General features: G+C 33.2%; 1 protein-coding gene across 1 annotated transcript; it reads right to left on the bottom strand.

Annotated features, from left to right (window-relative positions):
* Nucleotides 1-3,003: 3,003 nt before the first annotated feature.
* Nucleotides 3,004-9,923, bottom strand: LOC129799516 (apical junction component 1 homolog). Its single transcript, XM_055843468.1, has 3 exons — nt 9,799-9,923; nt 4,796-4,824; nt 3,004-4,723 (listed from the first exon to the last, which is right to left on the bottom strand). The coding sequence occupies exons 1-3, from the start codon at nt 9,921-9,923 to the stop codon at nt 3,567-3,569; spliced, it is 1,311 nt and encodes a 436-aa protein (XP_055699443.1). The 3' UTR covers nt 3,004-3,566.
* Nucleotides 9,924-10,911: the final 988 nt, after the last annotated feature.

Below are 10,911 nucleotides of genomic sequence, written 5' to 3'. Positions count from 1 at the left end.
ATTTACCTAAAGCATAAATATTTTTCACATTAAAAAATTAATGAGAAAATCGCATTAATTTTTCGCATTAATGCTATAAATCAATTTATATCAAATTTTGCGGGCCAAGTCTACCTTTTTATCAACAAATAGATCAAATTTTGAATATAAAATGATTCAAACACACAAATTACACATTTGGACTCTCACAAACGACAATTAATGTGAATCATATTAAAAATTTAATGTGCAAGTGTGATAAAACAGTAAGAAAGCTTATAGAGTTTATACTTCAAAAATCAGCATAAATCCTATTTTAGTTTGATCGATATTGATGATTTAAAGTGGTTCAAATAGCTCATAAGCCTTGTTCGTTAGTATTTCGCAACCAATTAGGAAAAAGTGCCCTCCCTTCGAACGTTCTTGCCTTCGAATAATGTGAATTTCTTTTGATTTTCCTAAGAGACTTAAACATAAACATTACATAATTATCAATAATTTATAATTAAGCTAACTAATATTTAATATAAATGTGTAAGTCTTTTAGAAAAAATAAAAGAAAATTCACATTATTCGAAAGCATGAACGTTCGAAAGGAGAGTACTTTCTCCTATTTGCGTTTTTCTGTTTTGAAGAAAGAGTAGGGGGAGGCTTTGATGTTTCGCATACAAAAATGATGTCCAAGTTAAGTAATTTTTTCTGACTACAACACGAACCGTATCAATTCACCAACTATGCCAAAAAAACCTCTTACTTACTAGGTTCAAAATCCTATCTCACAAAATCCTGGGAAATCCTCACATTTTTCTCTAGAAGAAAATGAAAATTTAACGGCGATTTGTCCGATAGTTCAATCAAGTTTCTATTTTCGCATATAATTTACATCACTCAAAAACGTCCCATTTTCACCGTAAATTTTGCACCCGACATTAAAAGTTACACATCATTGTTTAGACGGATCTCTAGTCTATCTGATTAAATAGTTTATGTGAGGAATAATATCTTTTAATATTACTTTTATGAAGATTTGTAAAAGGCATAATTTTATACACTGAGGAATCCATTTTCTTTCTTTGATTTTCAAATTCCATGAAAATGTCACTTTGGCAACCCCAAAATGTATGTGGAAATTTGAAGGTTATGTTGCATCTTGACGTCCGCAACACACAAGTGAGGTTATGTTAGAACATTAAAATTATAGTGTTGCCAGATTCACTATGCGATACATAATAATTCTTAATATCCGATCGATGAATATGGGTCAAGTTTGCGAATTTTTTTCCACCCACAAAAACGGCCTTCTTCATTCCAAGAGGTTTTTATACAAATTTAAACCCTAATAACCCCTCTACATCCTGTGATAGTAGTTTTCCAAAAAAAGTGATAAAAATTGTGCAAAATTGTACAAAATATTACACATTAAAATTACAGTTTTGCACCTGTTTTTAATTTTTGTTTCCTGAAACTAGGAAAAAAGAATTAGACACCCAATTTTTTCAGGAGAGGTGGGATTTAAGAGTAGCTATTAAAATATATAGCCATATGTGAGATTCATAAAGGAATACGGAAGAAATACGAAGTGTTTGATGGTAGCGTATATGCGAAACATCAAAGCTTCCCCCTATTACATTATTAATAAATTACCCAGAAAAAGTATTAAATTTACTCTTCTAAACGTTCTAAACATATCAAAATTTTAAAATCGTAAAAGAATGATATTGATTTTCAGGGTTTTTCATCAGGCCGAAAGGAAGTAAGATTATTTTTAAAAGTATTTTAAAAAGTATTTTTAAAAAAAAGTTAATCATAATTATTGATTAAGGGTAGAAAGAATGAAAATAATTCTATCGAGAGTTAAACCAAAATTTATATTGATTTTATTATTTTTCTGCAGAAATTTTCTGCACTAAAGCTGACTTTTCGACCTTACATCAATTGGAGGAAAATATTATTTTCCAATACATTTGAGCTGAGATTATTCACTTTAAATTAAGTTAAACTTTCTTATGTAGGCCCAGAAAGAGTTTTTTCCGTTTTTTCATCGTTTTGCTCTGGGGGTCGATCACTAACGTTAAGATGGCAGTGGACGTTATTTAGTTATTATCGGGTCATATTCTTGCCTTTGCTTTCTCTGTTTGCATAAAAATAAATGATATATAAATTTTAGTAATATTAAATGACTTAGTAATCAATTACAAAGCAAAAATCGAAGGTTAGTATTCAGCATGAGTTTGAGTTGTTATCAATATTTATAAACAAATAATCAACAGCAAAGCGAAAATGTTGTTTCTTTTAGTCCAATATTTACCAGCTTAGGCTTTTATCTTATTAACTAAAAAAAAACAAATTTTGAATTAAAAAAAATAGTAAAATAAAACACAGTAAATTAGGATTTTTGTTGCTACAGTTATAAAACAATTGCTGTTTAAACTGCTTTACTATTACAGTAGACTCTCTCTCAATTGGGCATTTGGGGCAAAATGTCATCCAGTTTATCGAGAGATTTGGGCGTCAAAGCCTGTATAAATTCCACAAAAAGCGCTCAATTATAAAGAATCACGATAAAATAGGAGGAACTAAAGCGAATTTGAGCGAATTAGCTTCATAATTAAGCGTGAAAATTGTCAACAAAATTTGTCGCCCGATTGAAAAAGAGCCGATTGAGTGAGAGTCTACTGTATATGAAGTACGATCGTTTATAGCTTAAGCTGTTACGTTTAGGAAGCTTATGCAACATTGAGATGTCTTTACTTTCGGTTCTTGTTTTTGCATAGACCTTGTATTTTTTGCATTTTAGAATTTGAGGTCCTGAGTATATTCCACTTATTAATTATTTTAGGCCACGTCCCTTCATCTGTAATTACGAACTCATAATTAAAATTCTGATATGAGTATAATTTTCCACACTTAATATAGAGATTTTATACATCCCAGAGCATATAATTCCAATCATTTGAATGTTTGAGAAGACCAAAGGATCCTCTGGAAAAATAGACCACGCCTTCTTTAAGAATTTTATATTGATTTTTGATGAATTGTATGTATTGTTGTTTTTTAATGGTATTCAAATTGATCACTCAATTAATTATACCAAAGCTACCAATGCTGCCGATAAATTTAAATGAAATTATTTCAATTTAATTCACCAGTTTAATAGAAAACGTTTATTTTCAATATGGCGAAATTATGCTAACAAACTATTGACTGATTTTATAATTGAAAAAGAAATTCAGGAATACTCTCGAGATGTTATTTTTCTGCATAATAATAATAATAATGCTGGCACAACATTTCATGAAGGAACAAGGCCTTCCCGCAAGGGGATTTCTAGACATGCATTATTATTTTTTCTTGTACGGGATGATGTTGTGAGTCCCATGCTCGTGGAATCAAATGCAGTGAAGCTCACTGGATGCAATCCGAATACCTTTAACGTCAGAAAAATTCCTGGTGACCTAAAGGGGATTCGAACCCGGGACACTTGCATCATAGAGCGAGCGCTCTACCACTTGACCCATTGAGTGCCCATTTTTCTGCATATTCGAGAATAAGGAGCCTAAAGGGCTTAGAGCGGGAATGTGAATGATTCACTTGGCTGTCGCTGAGAGCTGATCCAGGTGCTCCAGACTGACATTGACGACTTGAACGTGGTTGCCGACGTCTGAATTTGGCATTTTGAGCTGATCCGGATCTCCACTGTGCGGCATGATGATGCATACAAAGGTGCGTCCGGTGCTGGAGTCCTTCGGATGCAGGGTAACGGGCAAAAAACGCTCTGCCGTCCCATCCACAAAAGTACTGAGCCTCTGGAAGACATCGGGGTAGTTTTTGCGCAGATTCACACCTCTCTGCTTGAGAATGCCCTGGACATTGTGCAGAATCACCTCACGGTTCTGCCCCTGTGTCCTCCGAACGCCCCCAAAAGTGAGAATGAGGATATCCATGTCCTCTTCGGGCTTATGAGTTGCCGGTTTGAGGTTGGCCAGATCACTGAGGACAGTCTTGCAGATCTTGAGCTTGGCACAGCGCGACACCAACTGTCGCTCCCACTTGACCGGTGCAGCTGTTGCAGCTGGTCCAGGGGCTTCAGATACCACACAAATGGCCACGTAGATGAGCATCTTGGTCTCGGGCTTGTACTCTGTACTGAGGCGCAGCAGCTCAGAGTATAGCTCTGGTCCCATTTCGGCTGGCATGAGATCGGGCCAGCGTACATAGGTAGTCTCACCGAGGCTCTGGAAGCCCTGCTTGATGAACATCTCGGCCGCCTCGGGACTCCGAAAGAGAATCCGTACCACGCCGCGCCCCTGCGACAGATAGCCACGCTTCGCCAGCAGACTGAGATTTCGCAATGTGTCCGGCTCATCCTTGCAGGCCGACAGCACCTGCCGGCACAGTGTCGACACCCGCAAGTGGAGGCAAGCTTTCCTGTGGCGCTCCCAGTGAGCCCTCCGGCACTCCCGGGAGCAGTACAGATGCGAGCAATTGTGGCAGCTCTTGTAGTACCTTTTCGCGTCCGCCACGGTGGCAGTGGACTCACACTTGTGGTACCGACACTTGAGCATTTCCGTGCCCTTGGCGGTGCCGGCGCTCGCATCCGACGAGTCCAGACTCACGCGTCGCGATGTCTGACTCTTGTCCGTGGCGCAGCGCTTCTGGGCGTCACCTTCGCTGTGGCGGCGCAGCGGGACGGATTCCACTGTCAGGGAATTGGCATCCTCCTTTTTATTACTATCTGTAACCCCTGGAAATTCCAACCGAATCATTAGACCATCTCTGTCCGCCCGGACAAAATATTATCTAATGGGACCCTTACGAAAATCTCTCACATTGCTATTAGGATCTCTAGGATGCACAAAAGTTTTTTATAGGATGCTAAAGAGATAATAAAAGAGAAATTTATCATTCAGTAGAATGCTAGGAATGTTTGATCATATTTCAGGGTAGAGTATAAGACCGTCTTCAGACTAGAGGTTAAGCCCAGTTTCCGAGGGTCTCAAAACCTTAAACAACAACCGATTTTATTGATTTTTCAAAATGTAAAAGGTCATTTGCTCTTAATAATCCAATACTAAGTCAAAATTTTCCAAAAAATTTTGACTGATAAGATATTAGAGAAGTTAAGCCATATGGCTAAGCCTTAAGTCTGAAGCCCGTATAAGGCTATTTTTTTTATAAAAATATATATTTTAGTGTTAGATAGTGAATTAAAAAAATACAGTGCGATAAATAATCAAATTTGCGTAATTTTGCAAGTCTCTATTACTTCTATCAAAATATATTTAAATTATTCAGGGTGCCTGAATTAAATATGCTATTAGGCCACTCCCCCTTTAGGAGCGGGTTAGCCGGGTTAAAACTATTAGAGTGGAGCTTTTAAATTCAGGAGAAATCTCCCTTGTCTTCTAAAATCTAAATCTAAAGTAATAGAACTGTTCTTCAGAAAAAAGAATATTAAAAAAAGAAAATTAAAAAAATAGAGATTTTGTTTCAGCTTTTTACTGCGTTTTTACCTCGTTTCATATGAGATAAGATTTTTTTTTGGAAAAAATAGGATAATATAGTATACTTTTACTAATTTAGACCATTGAAATATTTATCATTTGTGCTTTTTTTATGAAGCCTCTGGCTTAATGAAAAATTCTATTGGTAAACTGTTCTGATGATTTGATTTCAAGAGACAAAAAATACTAATAAAAAATTGCGAAAAGGACATCCTGAGAATATAAAGGATAATCATCAATGTTAAGACGGCGGTGGACGCTAAATCAATTATATCACAATCGCTTATTATCTTTTATGCACTTTCAAATTTCTTACTGTTCAAAATTTAAAAAAAATAAATAATATTGCAACGCTCTGATTTTATAATTAATATTTTCTAAATCTTGTTTTGGTTATTGTCTTTTATCATTATTTATATAAATATTATTTTTTCGTTGTATTCCATTAATTTAATCCAAAATTCACAAGACTAATACTGCTAAAAAAAAAACTTTCAAATCTCTGTCTTTACATATTCTAGAGAATTTTATCATAAAAATAAAATTTGTAAGATAATTAGAAACTAGGGACAAGTGGGTTTACATGAGTTACATTGATATACGATATCTCTCGCATAATTTCTAAAAGAAGCTGAACCATAATTTAATTTGTTTACAAATAACTTCTTCCTTTAGAATCATACCAAAAATATCGTAATATCAATGTAGACCCAGCTGAATATAGGCCCTAGAATTATATATAGAATATAGGCTAGGGGAAAATGGGGCACCACCAAACATGGGGTACCACCAAACACGGGGTACCACCAAACACTGCGAATTTTCTAATCGGATATTCGACTTCAGAGGATAAGACCGATAGGAATTTATAGGCACTATAGGGATGCTTTTCCACTGAAGGAATGGTCGTGATAGTCGAAGTAGTTTAGAAATAAAAATTAGTGTTTGGTGGTACCCCGTGTTTGGTGGTGCCCCAGTTTCCCCTATATATAATTCTATATATCTACAGCCTTCTATATAGGCTATAGAATATAGCTGAATATAGGCCCCTAGATATTCAGCCCTATAGAGCTGAATATTGCCCCTAAATTATAAATTTGTAATGCTTCAAAATGACTAAATTTTCTATTTTGTTGGTAAAGGCAAAATTTAGACCTTTACCTCATTAAAATATGTTAGGCATAGCTTAAAATATTTTATAATCAATTTGAACTTATTTTTAGAATTTTTATTGACTATTTTTTACTGACAAGTATAAGTAAATATACAATTAAAAATGTTTAGAACAATATCAAAATTTTGAAAAATGGCACAAATATTTAATGAAATTTTATTATTATTTCAGTTCAGTTTTCTTTATATTTTATTAACTCCCTAACACTTGAGAGTAAAGCGGTCTTCAGAGGTTTAGCCCAGTTCCCGAAGATATCATAGTCCTAAATGGCAGCCAATCTTTTGGATTTTCAGAATCTAATAGATCATTTGTGCTTAATAATTCAACCTTGGGTCAAAATTTCTCAATAAATATTAACTAACCAGAAATTAGAGAAGTTAAACCATATGGCTAGCCTTAGGTCTGAAACCCGTATAACTCATGGAGCGTACATAAATCACATTTACTGTGACAATAAAGGTTTTATTTATTTAAAATTGCTTAATATTTTGATCTTTCGTTTCGATCCTATCAACAGTTTTGCGTATCAGATTAGAGAAAAAGTATAACGACTCACAGGGGAAAGTACCTATGCTTTGCATAGTCCCAAGTCCAATAATGACTAATTTTTTCCATGTTTTTCAATAAATGTGACTCATTGCACCCATATTTAAAAAAAATATATGGGAAAGTGTACTGTAGGTATTATTGCAGAGATGCATTTATTCAGAAATATAGGGAAAAATTAGTAATTATGAAGCTTCGGACCATTCAAAGCATGGGCATTTTCCCCTATATATGAAATATACCGATTAAAAAAAAATCTAACTAAAATAAATTTGTTTTTAACTGATAGGTATATCGTTCTACTTTGTACATTTTTTAAAGAAAATTGAAAAATATGGAAATGTAATCGAAAAAATATTTAATACATATGACCAGATGGTATTTTTGAGTTAATTGAACCATATTAGTCTAGAAAAAATTAAGATAAAGAGCCCTCGAGTCGACCGGTGGTCAATATTTGAATGTTTAATAGTGAATTTCTATAAAATTCTCACTGATTTGTATTTATTTATGGAATAATTGACCTATTATTGTTAGATCATACGCCAAATATTAGTGAAAATATAAATAAATTGAATAAATAACTCTATCGGTCGAATTGAGGAACCGGTCGACTTGAGGACACTTTACCTTATCTCAGTACTTTTCCTTATTTAAAAGTTAATTTTTAGAGAATTAAAAATCTCATGTCCTTATCATAAGGCTTTGACAAACAATTTTAATGTCTAACTATTAATAACATTTCAATATTAGAAATACAAGAAATATGACAATATTAATTTTGATATTGCGTATAAAAATATAAAAATTGCGATATAAAAATACTCTGTGCGATTTTGGAAAAGACTTTTACTGAGTTTTAGCAATCCCAAAAAAACTAATTCTTTCTGAAATGAAAATTTAAATCCGTGTTATAGGGTAAAGTGGTACAAGTTGGACACGGCTTTTTTTCTTGATAAATTTAGTACTTCATTTTTATTTGTATATATTTAATGCTTTAGTTTTATAATTTGGTTCCTTGTACTTAAAAAGAAATTTTGTACTGTATTTATCAAGATAAAAGGACATGTCCAACTTGTACCGGCGAATTGTTCAAATTATTTCACTTTACCCTATATGTAATAAAAACTTTATAAGAAATAAAGTATCATTCAAAGGAAGAGACGAACATGTAGAAGTACTTATTGTTTAGAATGATTGCATGTGAAACATCGTTATACTGATCGTTAGAAAAGTACTATATTATTTTTCAATTAGACAGCTTTAAGAGAAGTATAAATTAAAGTTCTAATCTAATAGGTATTAATCTTTAAAGAATTGTTTCTAATCTTTGCTTTTACGTAATCATTGGTTCTCTTGACCATATTGTTTTTTTTTTCTTCAAGTCAGTAAATAGTATTGTTAAATTAATAAGGTTAATAAGTTTGAGTTAAGGACAATATCCTTGTGAATGGGGTATCCTTTACTGTTTACTGCAGAAGGTTTATCAGCGATAAGACGGCAGTGGGCCCACAAAACAATGTAAATTAATTAACAATACGTTGCTTATGTTTTGTTGCCCAATAAATTATTTATTTATCTTAACCATAGAATGATTAAAAATCTGTAATAAAACTTAGAAATTTTTAATATTTTTCACACTGAGCAGCTTTAAATTGATCTTATTATTATCAATTTTAGAAAGACAATGAATTAAGAATTGTTACGGTAGCCTTATTTATCCAATAATCTTCTACAGAAGCCATGTAAGCTTAGATAAAGAGTTTCCTAAATTGACCTGTATCTGCGTTGAGAAAGCATTTTCACAGCACATAATTATTTAATTAAAAGCTCTATGAGATAACCTTTATTTTCAGCTTAAAGAGTTTAATTGGATTATTTTGCCAAGGGCAATTCATGAAAATAAAAGATTGATATAGATCTTTTTAGATTAACTTATCGCATTTGCAATAAAATTGGCCGCTAGGAAAATTAGGATTGCACTATTACTTAAAAAAAATCATAAAATTTTACCAAACATAAAAGTATTAAATTGCTAAATTTTAGCTAAATTTCTTTGAAATAAGATTACCAATCACTTTTAGTGCAATTTGCTTTCTTGTGCAAATTGAATGGGAAGTAAATCATCTACATTGATTGACAGCCTTCTAAAAGAAAATCACTCAAAACTAATTGTAATGATTTTTTTCTATTTTCCCAAAGATTCTCTATAACACAAAAAAACATTGTTGCAAATATTGTCGGAAGTTCCTAAACAACGCACAAATTGCATGAAAAATGTTGCTAACAATTGTGAGATAGATGTGGAAGCGTGAGTTTGATTTTCGTGAAAGATTTTACGCAGAGGGTCCCACATGAAGTTCATTTAGAGAGAGAGCGAAAGCATTCCAGAGTTTCTAAAAGATCAAATGCATAATTAAAATTTGAGATTGGAAAATAAATGCAAAAAGTTATGCTGTTTATACGTGAAATGTGGTTGAAAATCTACCCTTTTGTTATCTTTGTGAAATTGAAGGCACGAGTGATGGAATGGACAAGCAATGCAGAGACAATTCAAGCGTCTCGGGTATTGTTAACTATTGGAACAAAACTTACAGGCTCATACCTGATGAGGACCTGTTGCTGGGCTCAGTGGGTAATCCGAGCAGCGATGCCAGGACATCCTCGAGGGTCGCTGAACCTGGCGAAGGACGCTCCAGTTCCATGGGTAGAGCCAACATTGGAATTTGGGGCCCTTGAATGAAAGACAGAGAAAAGCATTTTTCACAAATTACATTTCGTGTCCTCTAGCACTTGGGACACAGACACGCAAAATACCAAACTCCTTCTTTCTTTTGTCTCTTCTCAACTTGATTTAAAGAAAACACAAACATTTGGAGTAAATAATTTAAAATTTCCCCAAAACCTTCTAAAATTGTATAATAGTTCCATAAATTAAACAAAAAATAGCCAGACATATAACAACTCATGAAAAAATATAACCAGTCTGAAAGTCATCAAAAATGAATTTTAATTTAAAATCATGTGTTGATGTGTTACAGATGAATAAAATTGATTAAATTTATAAAGTCATCGATGTTTTTTGATATTGCAAAGTTCGTAGAATTAATCGCGTTCCTATAAATTTATTTTGCTCGAATATATTAAAAATAAACAGAAAAATAAATTAAAAAACCTCCTTTAGGAGAAGGCTTTCAGGATTCGCACACACTCTGGCTTCAAACACTTCATATTTTTTTCCATATTCTTTTAGTGAATCTGACTTATTTTTCAGGAAATGTGACTTAATACTAGCTATTCAAAATATATTTCCATGGATGAGATTGATTAAATGAGTATGTGAAAGAATATGAAATGTTTGAAGCCTCAAAGCGTTCCCCACTCAGTTATTTGAGGATTAAATCGTGAAATTTGAGAATTAATCGTTTAATATTTTATTGATTAATATTTCAAATTATTTTCAACAGATTTCATTCGTTTTGGAGGAAATGAAAAGATAATTTAATATTGCAGAGGCATACGACTTTGTGGTCCCTGCGTTTCGTAAGCTTTTCTTTAATTCTAGGACTTAAAGATGGTCTTCACCGATCCGATCTATATGTCCGACGAGTAGAGATCATGCTTAAGTGCTACAATTAAAGAAGAGCTTGCAAAAAGCAAGAATGCAAAGCCAATATATCTACGGTACTACATCTACAGTATCCAACA

Source organism: Phlebotomus papatasi, chromosome 1 (genome assembly GCF_024763615.1).
Source record: "Phlebotomus papatasi isolate M1 chromosome 1, Ppap_2.1, whole genome shotgun sequence".
Lineage (NCBI taxonomy): Eukaryota > Metazoa > Arthropoda > Insecta > Diptera > Psychodidae > Phlebotomus > Phlebotomus papatasi.
The sequence above is the reverse complement of the archived record's forward strand: the minus strand, read 5'-3'. Positions and strand labels throughout refer to the sequence as shown.

Coding starts and splice junctions, on each gene's coding strand:
- LOC129799516 (XM_055843468.1), bottom strand. CDS start 9,923: ATGTTGGCTCTACCCATGGAACTGGAGCGTCCTTCGCCAGGTTCAGCG. Junction 4,825..9,798: donor TCCTCATCAGGTATGAGCCT/GTAAGTTTTGTT, acceptor TGTGCATCCTAG/AGATCCTAATAGCAATGTGA. Junction 4,724..4,795: donor TAGCAATGTGAGAGATTTTC/GTAAGGGTCCCA, acceptor TGGAATTTCCAG/GGGTTACAGATAGTAATAAA.